Genomic DNA, 23116 nt, shown 5'->3' with positions numbered 1-23116 from the left:
AGGAGTGTCGCAACGTGGGAGCTCCAACTGCTTGGCCCGGTTAGATCTGCCCAACCGCCCCATGATCCCCACTGCGCTCAAAAAGCAGGACGGAGGGGCAACCACCCAGGTCGGTGTCTGAAAATCAGGGCCGTCCTGCGAAAACCAGGACTGATGGGAGGTATTGCTTATCTGATCTTTCCTAATACAGTGTAGCAGTTAAACCCTTCCGTCCACTTCCGCTTCCTAACGAATGATGGTCTGTAGGACTAATGTGCAGCTCTCCAGAAACCCTGCGTTAACCCCTTATGTGCCGGCGCTGGAAGCCCATTTTGGCACTCAACAGATTCAGTAGCGAAGAACTCTCTCCCGCGGCCCCCCGGTTCGCTGGCTTGCGGACGACACGCTGGGCGCAATCCAGACAAAATCTGTTCATAAGTTAAGATTTTTGTAGATCTGCTCAGTAACCTTGATGTCACCGACAGCTAAGCAGATTTACAGCCTTTATATTCAGCGAAGCAGACAAAAGATGACTTGGATTTTTTGTATTATGATCGCGTGCGCAGGCGGTGAAGACGTTTCGCCGTGATTCTCCCATACCGCTAATTTGGAACCATCGCAAATAAATAAGATCGGGGGGAAAAAATCCCTAATAATAATCATGGCGTGGCACGCCTAAAGAACGAGACCAGTACGGAAATAGATTATCGTTTTATATAGCGCCATCATATTCCGCAGAGCTGTACAATGGGATTGCCCTTTAATGAAGCGTTTTTAATAAATCACCTTGTTGCCAATCATCGCACTTGAATAATTATTATAAATAGAAGCAGTAATTATAAAAGTAGCAGATTAATAATAAATAAATAAATCACGTTTCTTGGCAGGGATACAGAGTCACGACATAAAAAGTGTCCTGGCTGAACCCAGGGATCGAAAGGACTACCAGTTGGAGAGACTTAAAGTGACAGAACCCAATAAAATAGTTTCTACAAGGTCTAAAAAGGTACATATTATCAAAGACTGATTACGGTTAACCCCTTTAATCTATCAAAAGGTAAAAGCACAAGGTGCCAGGTGGACCGTGTGTGGCCGACGGCGGCAGCTGCTTTTTTTTTTCTCTCTTCTTTTTAACAACATAGGAGAAAGAGAAGAATTATTTATGGGGCAGCGGGTATTATGGCTGCCGTATCTGTGGCTTGTAAGATTGTTTCATCAGCGCTCTGTGTCTCCCGTATCGCCTTTCAGAACACAATGCGTGCAGCGGACATCCTACCCGATAGAAATAAGTGACTCATTCGGGTTTAAAGGGAACACACGGCCTGTAAGCGTGTTAAGGTCCCTCGAGTACATTGTAATAGAAGGCGTAGAGATAAAACGCAGCAGGCTAAGTGGAACCGCACCTTTAACTCAGCAGAGCACCTTCACAAAAAGCCAGTAACACCACAAATGTGATCTTTAACCTTTACAGAAATTATTAACCCTGCTTCCTGCGAGTAACGATTCATCGCGCGTCCTTCCTACACTAAGTAAACTCATATCGAGAATCCGATTGACCGGCGCTACAAACGCGGGAGGCTCGTTACGGCAAGATTTCAAGCCGTAAAATAGGTCGTCGAGGACAAGAAGCTACGCCCTTCCTTCAGGTACCTTTAAAAAGGATCATTTTAAAGCCGAACAAACAATAGTTCCTTTAGATTTTTAAACATTTGGAAATTCCATTCGAGAAACAAACGTATACGCGGACCCCCCCCAACGCAAACGCAGAAGGGACGCCGCGGCAATTAAAAGGAGCGGCGCAGCCTTCATGTGTATTAAAGAGCTGGAGGGGTTGTTTAGCAAACCAGTTTAATGATGGGGTATGTTCAGGAGTTTAAACTATGAGCCTAATTTGTATGCCTCAGCAAACAACGGCACGTGGGTTTAATAAATAGGCAGGGGCAGTTACCCTGCTCACGGAGGCAGGGGGTCACTTAATGCCACGAGAGTGGGTGTTAGGGTGGTGGTGAGCGACTTGGCTATAGGAGTCCCCTAAGCCAGATGGCTTCAGTCCTCCTCTGGAAGATGATGTATAGAAAGTGTTACTATAGAATATAGTATACAAAATAATCAGCCAATCAGAATGCTGGGAATATGTTCCAAGCACAAGCGATAATGAGACGTTGGAAAGATAACATTAGGTGAACCCCGAGATAATGGACTTCAAGGTTCCGTGACCCGTGCCAGCTGACTTCTCACCACGTGAGCCGCGTTAGTATTGGCCACGGGAGTCCAAGAGTCAGCCAAAGGTGCGGCCAAATCTTAGCCTGCATTTTGTAACAATACAGCTGGAAGCAATCGCTTGTTGACATTGGAATCCAAAAAGTTACACATTTTTCCTCTCTACGGCAATAGAATCCTGAATTGGCGAAAGACGACTATCTTTCATTACATCTCAAACTACTACGCTGGAGAAAAAGACGAGGAGGATCTTTTCCCTGCCAAATCCCTGGGCTTCTCATCACTCTCGACGGCCCTATGGAGAGATCTAGATTGGGTTTCGTAATCACATGTTACTAGGATTTGTGCGTGGAGCGTGTTTATTCCTAAAACATCTACGCCTTGTTATGTAAGCTGGGAGCTGAAAAATCCAAGGCAAGTTTTGAGGATATAATGTATATATATATATATATATAGACATGCATACATCATGGTACGTAGGCACGCTAGTTGCCAATGAGCCATCCATGGCTCAGTATGAGCCAATTCAGACTTTGGCCGGCTTAGCAAGGTCGCGCATGAGCCGAGCCAGGCCTGCTCGCAGGATATGGCTTAATCCCCGTGAATGTCCTTGTGGATGGGTGCCAAGAGGCAGAGGCGGAAAGGGAGATGGCGTTTTAGCCAGCATTCACTGGTCTGGTGCCCATACTGGCTCTGCTGGTTGCGATCATGAGACCGAGCTCCTGGTTAATCTCCTCTATCCACAATTCCTGATATCTCCATCACCGAGAATTCCTGGACTCTGCTCTCTCCCTCGTCCCTCATATCCAGTTGCTCACCAAATCCTGTTGTCTTCAACTAAGAAATCTCTCCCAAATCTGTCCTTTTATCACACAAAAGACAACTAAAATAATAATAATAATCCATCCCACTGTTCTACCCATTTGGATTGTTGCAACTTCCCACTCTCATCCCATCACTCTCCCTCTGTTCCCCATACCCACCAGAATAAAATGTAAAGTCCTTAACAACCCTGCATCCCCATAGTCCTCCTCTTATCTCCAAATACTCTAAGCACCCTCCTCATTCATCCACGACTTGCGTCTCTCAGACGGTGTTATTTTCTCCTGCCTGACTAACCAGGGTTTTTCTCATTCTGCATCTACACTCATTCCATCTACAGGACAAACAGAGAGAAGTAACGTCCTCAAGACGCTCCTTATTCGGGTTCAAAAAGCTTACGGGACTCACAGTAGCACAATAAAAATTACCTCCTGCAACTAAAGACCCTTCTCTCTCCAACCTCCAACTAAAGACCCCATTCTCTCTCCAACTAAAGACCCCATTCTCTCTCCAACCTCCGACTAAAGACCTCATTCTTTCACCAACCAAGCTACATGGTAGATAAACTTATGAATCATCGCACATGGTACTTCGTTGAAACCAAACGTGTCTCCAGCTGTTCCCGCCCAGAAACTCGGCCACTAATTAGCAGGTTACAGATGGCATCATTGAGCAAACCGGGATCTCTTATTGCAACACGCGTGTTACATAACATCTCTTTGCCACTCTTTGTGTCATAGTGCAGACTAACACCTGCCACAAGGCCAGGGTCACCAATAAAAACGGTGAACGAAGGGCCACCTCGACTAAGGTCCGCTTATTACCCCATCAAGAAGAGAGAAGCTGAGCAGGTGCGACCTCGACGTTCCTCACAAAAATAACCCGTAATGTTTATTTTACTTTATTTGTAGAAAACCGAAACACATTGGACAAATGCTGGGCATGTTCTGTAGTGCATGGAAAAAGGTGGCTTTACCTTAGCCCCCCCCCCCGACAGCCTGTGGTGTAATTTCCACCCCCCAGCAACCGTGCAAACCATGTGGGGCAAACCTTTGCACAAATGTGTCAGACTTCTGTGTCCTGCACCGAGGGTGGGCGACAGGTGTGCCCCCCTCCCCGATGATAACACATGAGTTGGGAGCAGAGGTTGCCGCCCTGCATGACCTCAGGTGGTTTAAAAAAATATGATTATTCTTCAAAACACCAGAGGCAGGTATGAAAAAGATGAGATGCTGAAAAACAGTCACTATATAAAGTGATCTATTGAACTACATCGAGGTTTCAAACCCGTAAGGAAACAAGATATGCCGGCTTTCCGAGTCGCACCCTGAACACAGGAGAGCTTTCCCCAGTCATACCCAAAAACACTTCTCACCAGTTCAAACCATTAGTTATGGTGGTTATGATATTTTTTAACGCAACTTTCAGTTTTTCTACCAAGAATCTGAGTGCAAAACAAATACATAAAACTTAAGTCGGTTTATTGCCATTCAGCAAGGGTATAATTTAGGATTTTGACTAAATGTGCCCATTTATAACTTGTTACACCACATAATATGTCACATGACCCTGGTTTAGACTTTTTTAGACTATTTTTATATTACTTTTATTTTAAGTGCAAGCAGTTAAAATTTGCACCAATCATATTTAAGGGTGGATTCCTTTAAATGTGGACCCAGATCATGGCACTATTAGGGTTAACCTTAATATTCTAATTTCTCAGTAAAAAAATTGAAAGTTCAAATTAAAGTCTAAAACATAATAATCTAAAACTATCTGACTGGGGTACTTTTTAAAAAAAAATAAAGATAAACCCCAAAAACTGATAAAAAAAAAAAAATGTATCATTCTTTTTTCTAAGAATTTGAAACGATGCATTAGAGAGGAGTAAAAGCGTGGGAAGCACGACCGGCCAACCTTAAAAAAACGTCAAAAACAGAAGCCATAGTATGCGGAAACGTTAGCGTTTGGTGTCACTGAAAGAAAATGCATCAACAATAATAACCGTAGGACCAAAAACAAAGGAATTTGTTTCCTCGTTTCAGAACATGGGTTCTAAGCCAAGAAATTAAGTGTCATTTTGGGGACAAAGATAAGAAAGACATCACGGATATACAGCCTGTTTTTGAGTATTTCCTCACACCTGCCCCAAACTGGTTGTAATGATAATAATAAAACACACAAATTTTTTTTTATCCCAACCGAGTTCTGTTGCTGATAACAGAGGGTAAGGAAATACTGTAATAAGATATAATAGGGCTGGGGCGATAAGAACCGGAAACCTCACTAAAAGGAGGACCATCTATCAAGAAGCGAAATCTACACCGTGAAGCTCATTTGGAATTCCTTGATGTTAAGGGTTAACGGTTTGAATTATGGTTACTAAGTCTCCGGTATTTGCCGGTTACAGACCGTGAGCAGTTCTATAGAGAGCCGGTCTTTGCAGCGAGGAGCAGCAGCTGGCATCGGCGGCTCCTGGCTGGCATCGGCGGCTCCTGGCCGGCAGACACAATGCAACAGTGCTTGCAGGAAGCGCCGTTGTACTTAAAGGCAGCCTCCCCTTCGTCAGCAGATGGGATACAATTTAGCAGACATGCGGTAACTACCAAAATAGGCAGGCAGCAGAGAAATTAACCCAGCAGTTGCCTATCCAATTTGCCCTCCTGTGTGCTTAACCTCTTCAATGCTGGTGAGAAAATGCGCACGCCTGTGTGGATGACTTTTTTAGTGCTGCAAAATTTCCTTGTGTGGGCACTTGACCTATTCATTGATGGAGTGCGGGCGTGCCGCGGGCGTGCCGCGGGCGTGTGTGTGTGTGTGTGGGTGTGTATAGATGACCTTTTCAGTGGTGGCGTCCATAACTTCAGTGAGTGTGTATTTAACCTCTTGAACACTGGAATGAAATCATTTAACCATGTGACAGCTTAATGTAAAGACCGATGGCTGCGATGCAGGTGCTGGGGCACAGTTAATATTTGGTGTTAGACATGTTTTTTCTTTATGCTTTAACCCCTTCATGACAAAGCCCATGTACAGGCTCACAATGCATTGTTTTAATGGGTTTAGGGACAACCCATTATCCTTAAGGGGTTAAATTTTTAAATTGTAGTTGGAATCTTTTTGGAGGCGCTGTGTATAATCGCAGCTTTTCAGAATCAATAACAAAAAGCAAACAAAACCCAACTGCGCATATTCAGTGTTGAAAGGGAATTGATTTAACAATGGATCTGCAGGTTCAGGACGGTTAAAAGAATCAGAACGTTAACATAAAAAGGAACGGAGGGACTCCATCAATGATTATTTTATTCCTCGTGGTCCTTACCGTATGCCGTCATTGTTCCGACATATGGTCCATCCACGACATTTCTGTTTTCCTCTGCCAGGGCTTTGATGTATCTCTTGCTGAGATCGAGGATCTGTTCGCGGAGCATGGAGCTGCTCTCGTGCTGAGTCCGCTGCTGGATGGTGAAGTGTAGCAGCATCATGCCCCAAATGAAGCCAAAAGTCACCAAGAAGAAGCCGAGCTTCTGTGAGGACAACTTCCATGGAGCGAAAGACGCCATGGCCTCCAAAAATGTGCTTATTATACCAACCCAATGATCTCAAGCGACGCAAGGAGCGCTTAAATCCATCATATCCACATTCAGAAAGCTTTGTCAGACTGCTCATTGAGTTCCTCCAGTAGCCCGCTGTTCAGCTCCATAGTTCTGCAGGAAAAAGAAGAAAAAAAAAAGAAAAGGGTTTTATTTTAATCCGAATATAAATTAATTTCAGAGCAGGGATTATTGAATAAAGCATTATACATCCCCCCCCCAAAAAAAAGAAGCATTCTAATGAATCTGCTTAGAGAATTTTATCGCAATATAGTCTGGCCATTGGCAGTTACTTATTTTATATAGCGCCAACATATTCCGTAGCGCTGTACAATGGGTCTACGGGGCATAACAAGTAGTATATAACATAACAATTTGATTTACAGAAACAGGGGAAGAGGGCCCTGCTCAAAGGAGCTTACAATCTAGTTATGATAGGAACTGTAGCCAAAAGCTACCGCATACGCTTTAAGTAAAACCATTAATGGCACAACTAAGTATTTTATAGAGCGTGTACACAATAACACAGCGTGATGATGTTCTACGGAGAAATGTTAGAACGATAGATCGTAATTTAAAACTAGAAGGGGTCAGGTGTTTAGATGGAATGTAAGGGAGTTTTACTTTACTGAGAGGGTGGTAGGTAAACGGAACAGCCTCCCAGCAGAAGTGGTAGAGGCTAATACAGCGAGGGGATTTAAACATGCATGGGATAGGCATTTGGCTCCTGAAACTAAACTACAACACGATGTAATTCAGTCTGCTATGATGCAACTCGAAATTAGGTCTAAAATTAGAGCACCGTGAGAGAGCGAATAATATATACATATATATAGGTTAATTCCATATATATATATCCCCAAATCCACACAATGCCAATCGAAAGGATGGTTTTCCGCCATTTATATTTGGATCTGGATTTTTAATTAACACAAAAATAAAATAATAAAAAAAATATATATTAAATAATTAAAATGTAATAAAACCATAACATGTGTTTAAGCTCTTGCAATATTCTAAAGACCACCTTGCAATATCTTAGAGACCACTACTGATCCGCAGACAGTCACAGAGTGGGATTAGAGATTGTACACAAGCCTTAGAGGTCCGCGCCATGCACCGAAGTTCACAAAGTCCTGATGTAGAAGGAGCTTCAGCCGACTTGGTTATGGAGGAAAAGTAAAAGATACATAAATCAAAATAATCAAGGTGACCGTAACACGCCAGCGAGATAAAAACACACCTTGCCTTTTCTATAATAACTCAACGACAACATAAAAGCATTCATTTAATTACCAAGAGCATGAGAACCTCCTTCAAGGCGCTCCCTGGCGAAGCTTCAGAGACGGAACAGACCTGACTGGCATCGATAATCAATAATGTAACAAGCTTGTCTCTGACCTACGTACGCTCCGTCTCCGTGTTCATCGCAAACAGATTTAAGGGCATCGAACAAGACCTCTCGTCTATGCCGCTGCTTGCTCAGTCTCGGTAACAATCATCTCACAACCATGTTCTACTCTCCAAAAGCCGGAGATACCTTGTCAAGAAGCTTGATCGAGCGCACATCAATCAACTTGCTAAAAAAACTAAAAATAAAGTGTAAAAAAGAGGGATCACTAATTAACCGATGTTTTGGACAAATATTTTTTCCCGTCTTCGGAGAAACAACAGTTCTGTGTAACTTTTACAGCATCGCCGGCCAACAGGAGTCCGATCCAACTGGTGAATGGAGAATCAAAAAAAATAAATAAAAAAAGCCAACTCCTTAAAAAAAAAAACTAAATAAAAAAACCCAACCCTGAATTGGCTCAATTGCCAAAAAGCAACTTATTTTTGCTTTTAAACTGACTAATTATCGATGCAACCCTATTAGGAGGTCCCAGGAGACGGTGACGTCACTCAAATGGAAGAAAACAAATTTGGATTGTGAACGCCACCAACTTAAAATAATAAATAAAAAAACATAGAAAAAGTTTATTTAAAGCTAAAATTTGCTCAGATCCTTGATCGGTGGCCAACTCCTCGTTACTGACTGTTCCTAAGAAACATTTAAACAACTTAGCTTCTTAAGGGGAATAAAAGCATTAATGTCATTTTAAATTGTTGCTTCTTAAGTCTTAACTGTACTTAGAAGTTAATGCTTTAATGCCGGCTGCTGTCTGGACTTGTAGACGGACCCTGCAGTCCCGTTATTGCGTTTAAGTGTTAAGCGGAGAGTCTGTTTAATGGTTTAACTCGCTGATAGGTAAGAAATGCAGTGCCGGGCAATTTACTTTATCTCCTATGAGATAATAAAAATCGGAAGCGAAGCCCAAAATACAAACGGATGGATTTGCTTTTAGACCAATACACGGCGCAGATAACGCATAAAAGTCACTCGGATGCACAGCCAACAATGTATAACTTTGCAGCATTCTTACTATACGAGATTCCCAAGACATTTAAACGATTCCGCATACATTGGTTAATAATTTAAATATTAATAATCATTATTAATAGCGTTTCCTAACTGTTCTCTAACGGCTATATACTAGAAATGTGGGAATGGGCCAGAAACATGTTTTTGGTTCGTTTTCGATTCCTTTTCAAATTTAGTTTCTTGCCTGTTCAGTCCCGCCGAAAATTCAGGGCCATTTTTAATTCAGGAATGAAATTCATTGCCCAGTGCCCACATTCACTCTCACTTACTCTCTCATTCACTCTCTTTGGATTGGATGATTAGTACTGCAAGCGCCGCCATTTTGGAAGTTTCCGCTGGGTTATGTCCACGGATGAAGATAAAGAAGATGCGCAGGTGTTCGGCGGAAAAGGTAGGGTAACATTTAGAGAGCACGAGAGAGAGTGGACGAGAATGAGAGTGTGAGCGAATGTGGAACACCCACAAATTTCAGATGAAAGTCCAGGAGGTTTTTGATACATTTTGGGGGATTTGGGGAGGTCTGGTCTCATGTTCGCGGCTTCATATGAATTGGCAAAATTCAGTAAATCCAAATGCACAAGTCTACTCTAGTCTATACATACTCTACTCAACCCAAATGTTTCCAAATTATTATTATTTGTTTAAATTAGTGCAAACTTTCATGGTTTACAAGAAGAAATTTTAGAATGTTGGCCACCAATTGATGCCAATAAGGAACAGACTTCTGACTTGCAGCTCCCAAGTTGAGCGACAAAATGAGTTAACGGAACAGTCCGGATCTCCCATTTAACGCACATTGGAGTCCAAGTGCTATGGGTTCCTGGGCAGAGCAATCACTATTAAAGGATTATCAAGGGACATAAAAAAAATTAAAAAAACGTTATTAAATGTCCTGGCTAATGCCTTAGAGGATGAGGTGGGTGCCAAACAAAGAGAACCCCCGATTGCTGTAACCTTTCACTGCCCTTTGTACTGGGTTTTAAATGGCCATTCCCAACGTTACAGCAAATATGAAACAAATAGGTTTTTTTCTTATGAAAAGTTAACAAACCAGGTAAAAAATAGTGTGACAAATGACCCAATTTTTAAACCGGGCAACACCCAGCTCTTGTTGCCATAAATAGAGAGGTAAAGGTCACGGCGCCATCTTTCAGAGACAAGACCGTTTACATGGAATGCGTGTATTTCAAGAAATAACCTGAACAAACTACGAAAGTTATGTTAGCCGTTAAACTATAAAAACAAACTTGTTAAACGATAAAATAAAACGTGTTTTATTTAGCCGTAAAGGCTGGAGTGACAGCGGTCTGGGTACACGTCGAGGGATTGTTTGTCTAAAAATAAATTGCCCCTTTATGCATTATGAAGGGTCATCCTCAAGGGCTTCTTCTGCAAGAACAGCTGTTAGCCCCTCATAATGTATTGTTAAGTCAGTGAGATTTCCTGGAAGTCATCTTTCTGATTAACCTATGCATTATACAGGGCCGGCTCCGTTGCTCTCGAAGGAGAAATGCCTACCAATGTCTGTGAGTTGAAACGGCAACATCAACTGCAAACTCACGCTTCACTGAATAAACCCTAGAGATCTCCCTGGACTACGGAAAATTGAATCATCTACTGCAACAAATCAAAATGCCACAAGGTTATCCCAGACTCAAGCGACGAACCGGCTGAAGCCTACCAAAGACCGATTGGAGGCCAGCTGGTCATCTCAACCTGGAGATGTCAACTCTTGTATTCTTCATCACATCCTTCCATGCCTTAAGTTCCGTTTGCTCCCGACGGTAACATTTTTGCCAAACTGCATTTTTTCTTCTATTAACTCGCCTCGGAATATAAATTAACCACGGAAGGCCAGTCGGGAAGTCCTTGATCAAAACAGCTACAGAGTCCCACGACAGAAGAAGTCATGTGACTCGAGTCTTGGTGCATGAATCCGTTATTGCTCAAAATTTCCTAATTGCACGTAGCGCCTTCTTGCCAGAGATTAAAGTGATTCAGATGACAACGCAGACAATATTTCAAAGGCACCATTTAAATACCCAGCCGACTTCCCTGAGAACATCCAAAAAAAAAACCCAAACGTTCTAACGCGTGGGAAAAGCATTCTACCATCCCTAGCAATGAACGTAAGAGCACTAAAAATAATTTAAAAAACGATGACTGTTCCCTTAATTAAACAAAATTTGCGTTATAAATATACATTTAAAGACATTTAATAAAAAATTGTATTAGGTAGGCTAGTTCATTCATAAAACACCCTGCTGTTTTACCCGATCGCTTAGATTAGAAGTTTCAGTTGAGGATACTTTGTATAATAGTCACTTTGTGACAGCCGCTCTATCGGACAATTCAATGGAATACGCCGACACTTTATAAAATTATATACATAAAGCGCTCAAGTGTCTAAAGATTGTATATTTCTCGCAGTAAAGGAAAAACAGAGTTACCGTCCCAAAAATAAGTCAGATATTACAAAGCGGACGTTTCTTCCAATCAACAGCTGGAAGACGCATTATCATATAAGAAGGGTTACATTTAAAATGTATTTAAACCACGTAGGGAATGCCTTATCTTTACGGATCCAGAAAAGCACCGCCGCTGTGGTTAGGAGGCTAGAAGATACAGAAATTTGCCTGATTAGGTAAAGATGAATCCTGAAAAAAACGAAGCTTTGCTATGGAGATCACTGTTTACTCACAAACAAAAACAGAACAATAGCGATTAAAAACAAAAAACAAAAACGGACCTATTTTAGAAAAAGATTCACGACCACATTCCCCAAGTCACACAGCATTCAGGATATTATATCAAGATTCAAAGTTTTTTTTTCTGCAAATCTGCCTAAAAAAACTGCCAGTATCGCTAAATTAGACACTTTTTGCAACAGAGACTTTGATCTTTGAGGATACGTACATATCAAACAACTGATCTTAGGATTCTCGGCACGTACTTAAACTCGGTAGATAGGTATCACTTTGAGGCGTATTCACTAAACTGAGTGATTGCAGGAGTAGGACATTGAGGTTGCCCAAAGGGTGGAGCTGGCCCTGTAGAATGTATAGGTAACGAGTTATTAACGGCACACTCAAGCAAGCATATGGTCCCTGTGATAAAAGCACGGAGGGGTTCTCCAGTATCCCCCCCATATACATTTGCCCCTTTTGATGCCCCCCAGCTATTTTCCATCCATGAGGAAGAATTTATATTAAAGTGCCAATATACAGGGCCAGCTCGGCCCTTCTTAAAAAGTCTGATCCCTAGAAGTTCCCCAACTCATCACGACGGCAGCAACTGACTTTTTATAAATTAAATAACTAACTCAACGGCCACTTAATTTCATTTGAACGCGGTCCTGTTATGGCGGCAGATATCCGGAAATATTCTGCCGATTGTAAAAGAATTTCTAAAACCTGGAATTCCGCTGGCTAAATATGGGGACTAAGGGTTAAATATTTAAAGGGAAAGTATAGGAAAAGCCCATATAGGTTTCTGTTTTGGTGGATACACCTACACTTACATCTAAACATAAATAATAAACAAACGTCATCATCATCTCTGGAAAGGTAGATACAGCACACAATAAAATTCATTAAATATAAGAAAAACGAAAGCAAGATAAGTTACAGGAGAACGACCAATCTGCCACGCTTAACCCTGTATCAATACAGAATGCATACGTATCAAAAAACCAATAGGTCTCATATAATGGAATCGATAGGATTGGTTATTGCCATTGAACCGTATTGTGGGGTCTCCTAACTGTGATCTTACGACTTGCGCCGTCATTTAGTGACTAGATCGAGGGGCTGGGAGATATCCGGTGTAGGCAGATGCCAATCTGCAGCGAGACCTAGAAGCTGGTCAGGGGGATTTAAACCATGTGACGTAAGCGATTGCCCTTCGTGCTGACCCTAGCAGGATTTGGGAACATGTACACAGAAAGGCCACCCAAGGCCGATGGTCAACAGGCTTTACAGGCTGGACAAGTGCTGGTATCTGGATGATGAGCACAGACATGGTGCAGAAGTGGTTGAACCTGCTGCAGAACCTCTTGGGGAAAGAGCGAGGCTAACCAAAATCACACAGAACGGTCATCTCGGTCCTCAGATACACAAGCCCTGGGTCAGGTGCAGCAACGTTGTTATCTGCGCTGCTTATTTAAATAACAAGAACATCAGAGATGCTAATAGCCTGATAGCTGCAGGGCTGGGGTTATACAATAGGAGGGCTCCTCCGGGGTATTATTTACCCTCGGCCCCTTTCTGCGGTTAAAGAGCAACAAAGACAATACACTCGACTGTTTGTTTTCTCCATGCAGTCAGACACAAACACCTGGAGCTGCGGGCACCCGGAATGCAGGCCCTTAACTGCTTAAAGGTGCGTTTTTACATCCTCGGTTACGGTTTGTCTTTCATTTACGGGTCCATATCGCTAAACTGGGACAATCACATGAAACTGGCTCCGTGCGAAGAGCATTATGGCACTCGGGCACCGAAGGACACAAAGCACAGCACGGGCTGGAATGCAGAAGAGTTGGCACAGCAGGGGCAAGGTTTCAGCGGGTATCAGCAATGCCAGGGATGTAGCACATCGTGTACAGGGATTCAGCAGGCAGAGGTGCAAAGAGTAGGGTGGGGTGTAATTAGTAGATTGGGCACAGCAAGGGAGAGCGTGCACCACAGGGCAGGGATGCAGCAGGCAGGGCTGGCACCACATGGGCAGGGATGCAGCAGGCAGGGCTGGCACCGCACGGGCAGGGATGCAGCAGGCAGGGCTGGCACCGCACGGGCAGGGGTGCAGCAGGCAGGGCTGGCACCGCACGGGCAGGGGTGCAGCAGGCAGAGGTGGCACCGCATGGGCAGGGTAGAGGTCAGGTACAGGGGGCTCAGGTTAGGCAGGGAAGCTGTCAGGTGGGGAGCAGGAGCTCACAGACAGGTAATGGTTGGCAGAGTGCAGACGCATGGTAGATCTGGGAAGAGGGGCAGCCCGCAGCGGGGCAGGGATCAGTACCTGCTGCCAGTTCGCAGTGCTGGGCTGGGATGTCGCATCCTCTCCGGGGCAGTCTCATCGCGATCTCGGATGCTGATTACATGAGGCACAGGGCGCATCTCCCCCACAGCCCATTGGTAGACGCAGCAGTCTCTTGGCGCATTCTCCCTGCGCCTCTGGGCGCTCTCGGGGCAGCAAGAAGAATCCAGCGACAAGCGGGCGACAGGAACGGACCGACACCGCGCAGCACCCTCCGCCTGACTGACACCCGACCAAGCACCAGGGCGTTAGGGGGCGGGGCCGAACGCACCTCACACCAGTAGGAAAACAACCACTGCAACAAAAGGCGGGGGAAGGAGGGATAGAGGAAGGTGCCCGGACGTTCGGGCTTCTGACAGAGCTTAAAGAGATTCCCCTGCTGCAGTTACAGTGTGGTAGGCGCTGGGAGGCAGAGTGACACATCTACTGTCCTATTACCACTAGGATTTAGGAGCGAGCAGCGAATCAGCGTTCGGGGGGTGGGCGTTTGTAAGGCTAACGGGCTGTCTTTGCGAGGCGGGATTCATGTGAAGGGCAGGGGTTGGGGGAGTTAGTTGTGTGACATCTGTCTGAGGACATTAATAGGAAGCAATTACCCCCTAAAACCTCAGAGAGCTTCTGTTGGGGCAAATGCGGATATACACCGTGCTTTATCGGGCGTCTTTTATCAAAGGCCCATAATATATAATAATAAAATATAGCCAATGCTGAGGAACTGTAAATATTTACATATTGTACGCTGGCAAAGACCAGGGCCCTGATGTCGTTATTTACTGTGATTTGTAATTGTCTTTGTTAAATAATCTCACTGGCCCTGATTGTAAAAGCGGTATGGACTCTGCTAATGCTATATACAATATATATATATATATATATATATATTTATAACTGTAAATAGGAAAATATGTTTTGGTTGCTTAAAACAGGTCAAAAACATAAAAATATACAGCAGTTTAACCCTTTATTAGATATATGGGTTACATACCTTTTAGTGGCCTAATAATGGCGGTTTGTCTGAGTAAGACATTTAGAAGAGGGATTTATCTGCATAATATACATTATAAAGCCATTTCCTGCAGTTTCTATAAACATTATCGGTGGCTTTTTGGGCTGTAGAACACGTCAGAAGAAACGTGGATTTCGTACCTTCCAAATGCTCCTGTTAGGCCAGGCTTTCAGGCCAAAGACAGAATCCAGGTAAGGGAGAGGGAAATCCAATGGTGAGGAGCTGGAGGAGAACAAAAGAGCCCCGAATAGGTGCTTTGAGGAGGAATCCAAGCGAATCGTCTTTCCAAGATGGAGAATCTTGAGAAGGTGTCACTCTTTATCACTCCACTCTGTTCACATGCCCTGGATAGAGATGAAATATAGCCTAGGCGATGGGAAAGGAAGTGGTCAAGAAGGCAGTTGACTGTTTTTGAGATCGCTAGCCTCCCAAAGACACAGACTCGACCACTACAAGTCAAGCAATAATGGAAGCCCTCTTGGCACTGGGGGAGTTGAACGCTGCCAGCTGGACAGTTCCATCCCTTACAATCGGTCTATGTCTTGGTTCTACTTGGACGTGGGCACATTTGTAATAGAGAATTAAGTGGAATGAGTAACAATTGACCATTTTAGGGTTCCCTGCTGCAATAGCCATGACTGCATGGGCTAATGGTGCACCAATAGGCATAAGGACGTGCATAGATGAAAATTCAGCTAGGCCTCTGTTAAGGACATTTATGCATGCCAGGGGTGACACCTGGTGCTATGTGGAGGAGGAGACCCTTCACACGTTCTGGCAGTGCCCATTTGGCTTTGTTTTTTGAGGACACATATAATGTTCATGTATTACTTGCCAGCACAGGTAAAGTGTTACCTCCTACTTAAGTTGTCATACACCTATGGAAGAGAGCCAATTACTGAGTCTTATATTTCACATACTGCACGGAAGCACTTTACCTAAGCTCGTTGGCAGCATGTGAAAATGCTGATGTAGTCACCCTAATAAAATGAAATGCCATCTCAAAGCATGTATTTGTCTGATTAATAACTACATGTCTCCAAGCTTGCGCAATATGTGGAGCAGCCACTCCAACTTTGATAAAGCACCTTTTGGTGTGAAACCTGTTAAGCAGGTTCTCTGTTCTATCGGCTGGTATGTTTGCTAAATTATTTTTTTGTAATTTTATTGTTCATTTTGTATTGCCCCTCAATGTAATAGTACAACAGAATTGGCTGGTACTATGTAAATAAAGTGTAGTGGTGTTAATAAAAAAAACTCAATAATAATAAACCTACCCATATATTTACAATCTATGTTTTAGACACATTTAGCATTCTGACGAAATCACATATCTATTTGGGGCCACATACTATTTTCGGTGGCTTTTATTAATTCTAGAGGAGGCCATAACTCCTAAATATATGTTATAATTCTGTTTTTTGACAGTATGACACCCTTGTCCCTGATTTGCAAAAACTCCTGTTCTTTCCTTGGCTTTCTTCTCTCCGGTTGGGAAGTCCCCAAAAACAATGGTGCTTATCCATCCTGCTTCCTGCAGCGTTATGCGGCTGCCGGGGCAATGAACTCTCGCTGTCCAGGTCAATTTTTATTTTAAGCAGACTTTAGATTACAATGGAAAACATATCAATTACCAATATAATGCCTACAGATAAAAAAGGCAATTCAGGTGGTTCTTATCAACACAAGAAACCTCTTATAATAATAGCCTTATTAGTACATTGTAAGGCAAATGGTATTATTTGTGCGAAATAACTGAAAACTACTAGTGGATTTTTGTTCTTTGTAATGCCTCAAGTTATTGTCATAATATTGACTTGTCTTTTCTTTCTGCTTTATATGTGAAAGCAAAGTTTTTTATTATGTTTTTGTTATGCTAGAACAATGGCTTTACTACACCATCGGCTCTCCTAAAGATACCTTATCTTCAGAACCAGCAAACATAGATTGATTGTATAGATCTTTGTCTCACATTTGGAAAGAAAAAAACACACAAAAGGGGAAAAAGCCTACCTAGTCTGTAGAGACTGGCATGGAACCTTTATATGAATACCTATGCTCGCTCGTTGTGGGTTAGAGTGCGTGAAGATGCCCATTGAGCTAAGGGAAAGCAGGGTGCAAAGCAGGAGAGAGACTGAGGGGGCAGAGGAGCAACAAACACATGGAAACATTTAACCCCCCCCCCAGCGGACGAGTCCATTGAAACCAGACACATAATTGTAGAGAGAATACCCTTGTAGTGTAGAAGCAGAGGTAAATTGAGCGAAGTCAGGAGACTAGAGCATTGAGGGGTAGTCATAGGCAGAAGTCAGGAGATTAGAGCATTGAGGGGTAGTCATAGGCAGAAGTCAGGAGATTAGAGCATTGAGGGGTAGTCATAGGCAGAAGTCAGGAGATTAGAGCATAGAGGGATAGTCATAGGCAGAAGTCAGGAGATTAGAGCATTGAGGGGTAGTCATGGGCAGAAGTCAGGAGATTAGAGCATTGAGGTGTCGTCATGGGCAGAAGTCAGGAGACTAGAGCATTGAGGACATAGTTGTGGATGTATAAATTTATGAGTCAGGATTTTAAAGTCCTACTGAAAAAATATTTTTTATTTGACATTAAATATAGTACTGTAAACAGTAATGTAAATTAGCATTGAAGAAATATTTATTTAATTTAATTTTGTTCCAATAAACTTCCTTCAACTGCAGACCTGGAGTCGGCCATTGTTATCAGCCATGTGAAATTTTAGGTAACTCTCCTGGCTCTAACACTACACTCAGCTGATTCTGTTATGGCAATGCTAATGAAATCCACTCCTCCATAGACTTTCATTACACAGAATGAGTAAGACTGAGACATTTTATTGTTTCCCACAGGCAGTATAATACAGAGTCAGATTGTTTGTCTAGTAGATTTGGCTTAGAGCTAAAAAATAATGGCTACAAATTGTGAATTTTCAGCCTCGCATTTGCTTTGTTATTCTAGAATATTCCTCAATATTTTGCTCAGTAATAATTTAAGCCCTCTATATATTCATATAGGGAGGACAATTGAATGTTTTTTGTTTGTTTTCTTCAATTACGCCATTCTTGCGACAATCCTCTCACACAGATTGTAAAATTAAGTCACCTTAAAATGACATTATTAAAGTTTTATCACTCGCTGCGGATATTCTACTTACAATTGATACATGAGTGTAGGTTTAAGCAGACTATCCACGCTGATCCACTAAGGGTTTCTGAAAAGCTGTTCTTATTTTTCTGTAAGATAATTAACAATGTCTTTTCATACCGTACACTAATTAAAACATGACTCAACAGTCACAGTTATTCTTTGGATCAACAGCTAGTCATGTGCTGCAAGATTAACACATCTGTCTTTTTTCTGCGTTCTTAGAAAAAATGGGCAAACTAATATTTATAAATGCAGCAAATTTAACTGCATTAACTAAAGGAGCATAACTGAAAATATTGTGGTTTGAATGCCTGGTCTTTAAGTCGGAACAGCTCAACATTTCGTGTTTTGGAATACTGATGCAAGGAGGACGGCCACCCCTAAACACGAAGAAAGGAACCATTAAAAATCATAAAAATCGTGGCTATAATCTCTTATAGAAGCAGGTAGGTGTCACCATTAAAAAATATTTAAAGAGCAGAAAAACATTGAGAGAATTCTGTGTTTTCAAATTAGTTTAGATTAAAAGTTTGAAGATTCAGGACAGCGAAACATTAAAACTAAAGAAGATAATAATTTGAGTTTGAAGTAAAATAATCAACCGTGGACAAAAAAGCAACCAAATAGGGCGAGACGATAGGTTCTATTGGTGCAAAGACCCAGATTTTATTAATCTGGGTCTTTGTAAATTATTTGAGCAAACAAATCAGCTCATCAAAGCTCAAGAATATTTAATGTTCTCTTATATATCCTCTTAGTCTGTCAGTTCTACTTTTGCCCAGCCCTTTGAATTTAGGTACAGTACTGACAGAATTGCTGAGGCTATAGAAGTAAAAGATAATAGCGGTAATATGTCGACGGTTGAGTGCATGGGGAATATAAAAAATAGAGCAGAGACTTTGTAAAGTCACGAGGGAGGACGTGTCATTAATCTTTAAATAAGCAAAATAACTGAATACCTGCTAGTAATGTCATGTTAAAAAAAATGGAAGACAACTGAGAAGGAACGGGAAAAATAATTGAAACATCTTCTAAAGGAATCTATAATCCAAAGGTGAGAACATCATGGTAGAGCAGCACTTACCCGTCAACAGAGCAATCATCGAGCTAATACAGTGGCTATACTTCAGTATATATAAGGAAACGGTGTCAGAAAAGCATAGGTATTAGGACTCGATCCTACCCCATAGTATAATATTCCTCAAGTGCCCAGTGATATCAGCTACTTTGTGGCTATGCTTAGAATCCAGCAAACGTGCGCGGGATCCCATAAGTTGCAGTAGTAGAATTAAGTACGGTTCCGTCCTGTACACTCAAATTGTACGCTTCTAGATGAAAATGACTATACAGATGTGCGCAAGGGCTGAAACACTACAAACCTTTTTACCTTCTGGCAAGGAATAGAAGACCTGGGTGTTAATCCCACCGGCTTAATATACAATAGAGAAAGGCTTAAGATGAATTTAAGTGTTTAGCATAGAAAAAAAACATTTTAGAGCAACATATAGCTTATGATCGTTTTCATTTTGCTGTCAGTGAAATAGTTTTTGAGTTGTTTTTTTCTTTTACCCAAGGAAGCGGAGATCTGTGGCGAAAGGTGGCAGTACTAAAGAGGGTGAGGACACTCCAAAAAGTAGCAATTTCTACAAATGTCTGCATACATTATTGATCATTTGTTTTGTAAATAGATTCATAAATGTGATGCTTATGAATTCATTGGAGAAGCGCTGGGTGAAGAAATGCTCACCCATTCTCCATTCGGCACTAACAATCTAATTTCCAAATTGAAAAAAATGAATCCACGCTTATTCTACATTAGAATACTTAAATCCCGATAGATTAGGTTATTATCATATCAAGGTTAAATCTAAATCGAGTGTACTAATTAATGGGTTTAATTGCAGTCTCTCTAAAGCCCAGTGTGACTCAAGGCTCTACTAAATTAAATAAGTTGCAAAGCTAAAGTATTAGAGGAATTCCGTTCAAAGTTCCAGTAATAACATTTTTTTTAGTCAAAACTATTCGATTTAATTTAAAATAACAACTTTACTTTGCAAAATAGAAGAATATGGAAAATAGAACACAAGGCCAATGTTTGCATAAAACACAATGGAACTGCGAGCAGGAGAGTAACATAGTTATCCGTTTGGACCACGATGACCTGTAGCTGAAATTGTTAATAACTTTTAATAAAGCAGTCCAATAATATATTTATTTCTATGTATTACACATTAATAGATGTACTTATTGCTTTATAGTTTACCTACAGACCAGGTATCTTGCATGGCAGAAGTGATTTCTATTAATCAAGCTGTTTTCAGATACTTTTAGTAATTGTCGTAAATAGCATTAATTATATCATTAGGCCTCCTTTGTCTCAGTCTGCTTCGGTTTCTTATCCAATTTAATCTCTTTTCCCTTTTCTTGAGGATGTCTTTCCTGGAGAGCCCCCGATTTAAGTATTAGGGTGATCTTATAGGGTTTGGAGATGTGACAAATGATATTACAAGACACAATCAAAGCAAGTTACTCTATAAGGCATCCAGGAGTTGGGAAGGTGTGTAGGACAGGCTGTCATCATAAGTAAGAGCTCACTAACGTCTGCTTTGGCATTGATCACTCTGCACGTCTCCACCGCAGCCGCCCCCAAGATTGTCCAACTTCCTAATCATCTGTGGCATTTTCTCGGCAGCAAAGACCATGAAATCAATATCATTAAAGGCGCACATCTTACTTCTCCCTTAAAACAGGAAGAAATGATGTGCTGCGTCCACCGAGCTTCTAAAACCCTTTGAGAGCCCAAGTGCAGCTGCCGGGATCTTTCTTATCTTTACTCTTTAAGAAGCAGAAGTGCTAGCTCTGCCTTCTGCTGTGCATTATCTTCTGAAGGCTATCGTTGCCTACACTCCGGCCATATTGTATTTAGAACTGTGTTTTTATGGTAACAATGTTATTTTTATTTGTGGTACGTGTATATAATATTTATGACTTGTAACTTATGTGTCGGAATTCTGGCATTGGATTCTGATTCCCACGCCAGACAGCAAATTCCCAGGCTCTTGCTGTCTGAACCTTCAGTTCTTGCCCTTTCCTTTCCAGCTGCCAGTAGCTCACCGACTGCTTTAACAGCCACTTGGGTTATGAGACACCGTTGCGCTCCTTTGGATTCTACTCTTTGTTGTTCTTGAACGAGAGTAGATCAGGGACCTGGAGATGTTACTTTGTGGGGTTTTATGATCCACGCAGGAATCAGATGACCCCTAACTCTTCGGCTCAAGATCAGTAATACCTTTCATCATTAAACTTTATATTCCTTACATATCTCTCATTGCTATCCTCACATTTAACAGCGAGAAGCGCTGCAGAACACAGCAGTCTGATTATGTTTTAATCGTACTGCTTTCCGAAGAGAGGGCAACCTGGGAGGTCACCTACTACCCGCATGGGTCATATACTCATTGAGCTGGGGTGGAAGGTCAGCGAACTGGCAGTGAGTATAAAAAAGCAGTATGAAGGACACCAAAGCCTGACCATCGACCTCATCCTCACTACTTAACTTAAATAAAAAGACCCCTTTGCACTATCAATACATGAATCTATACTGCCTAAGGATCTTGGGACTTGTAGTCCAAGAACAGCTGCAGTTAACTACCTCTGCCTTAAATACACCTATATAGCAAGAGCAAAGTATAATTGCAACAAAATTGGAAGCTGATCTAAAATTGTAAAACATGGCTTATTGTCCAATTCCCGTGATATCGGCTTTTAATCATAAATACAAATAATTTCTGCACGGATCGAGGGATCTTCGGGAAATGCTTTGTTGGTGCTTATTTTAGGTTTGAGGATAAACATACTTGTTGGAGCGCTTATTTACATCTCATTATTTACTGACAAACGAGAGAGATTGGGTTTATAAACATATCATTACCAGCTCAAGAGTATACACAACAATTCCTCTGCGCGGCTCACAATGGCTTTTGGCATCAGCTGTACGACTATCAACTCTTTATTTAAGACGGTTTTGATGATCTGTTGACATCTTAAGGATAAATGCATTAAACCGTTCCGCGTTTAGCTTGGGAAATTATTGGCTAGGATAGCGGCTTCTCTTCGGCTTCTCTTCGGCCATGCTTAAAAAAAAAAAACGACTGAATTTCTGGCAAATCGGACGATGTTCATTGACTGACTCTATCCAAAATGAAGTGCGAGAAATCCAAATCCATCCAGAAAGCTTGTGTGGCAAAGCTGTTCTAACAAAGCAGGAACCATCGAAAAACGTTAAACGAGAAAGGAGAATTTATTTTATATAAAGGAAGCTTTTGCTAGATTTTTATTACCAGTACTGATTAGAACAATTATAGTTTTCCCATTATACGGCCATTTGGGCAGTAAAGGGTGTATATTTTTTTTCCTAGAAAAGGGCTCTGGACGGAAAAATGTTTTTCTTTATTTTTCTTTATTCCTTTATCTGCAGACCTGGAGGCCGCCATTGCTGTCAGTCATGTGATATTTTGGGTGACTTTCCCAGGTCAAACACCACACTTAGCTGATGCTTTATGGCAATGCTAATGAAGTCCGTTCCTCCATAGACTTTCATTAATCAGAGTGTCTGAATGGGTGGTTAAGACCGAGCATTTATATTGTTTCCCACAGGGAGTATGATAAGGAGTCGGGGTGTTTGTTTAGTAGACCGGGGCTCAGATAACAGAGCGAGAACCTCATACAAACGGCTGATATGCTGCAGCCTGAAAACATTACTGAGCAAAAACTACAACTATTTGAAAAAATAAAACAGCGCATTATTTGTGAAAATTATTTTTTACCTTTATTTCTCTTTTTAGTCACCTTTATAATAGATATGGCAATAAGATAAATTGT

General features: G+C 41.8%; 1 protein-coding gene across 1 annotated transcript in view; it reads right to left on the bottom strand.

Moving 5' to 3' along the window:
* Positions 1–14195, bottom strand: part of MGAT5 (alpha-1,6-mannosylglycoprotein 6-beta-N-acetylglucosaminyltransferase) — a 41248-nt gene extending 27053 nt beyond the window's left edge. Inside the window, exons 1-2 of the mRNA XM_053471266.1 lie at positions 14050–14195; positions 6344–6728 (exon numbers count right to left, since the gene is read on the bottom strand). Coding sequence (XP_053327241.1) covers positions 6344–6584 — 241 coding nt within the window. The 5' untranslated portion in view covers positions 6585–6728; positions 14050–14195. The remainder of the gene's footprint in view (positions 1–6343; positions 6729–14049) is intronic.
* Positions 14196–23116: the final 8921 nt, after the last annotated feature.

This window comes from Spea bombifrons, chromosome 7, assembly GCF_027358695.1.
Source record: "Spea bombifrons isolate aSpeBom1 chromosome 7, aSpeBom1.2.pri, whole genome shotgun sequence".
In the NCBI taxonomy this organism is placed as follows: domain Eukaryota; kingdom Metazoa; phylum Chordata; class Amphibia; order Anura; family Pelobatidae; genus Spea; species Spea bombifrons.
The sequence above is the reverse complement of the archived record's forward strand: the minus strand, read 5'-3'. Positions and strand labels throughout refer to the sequence as shown.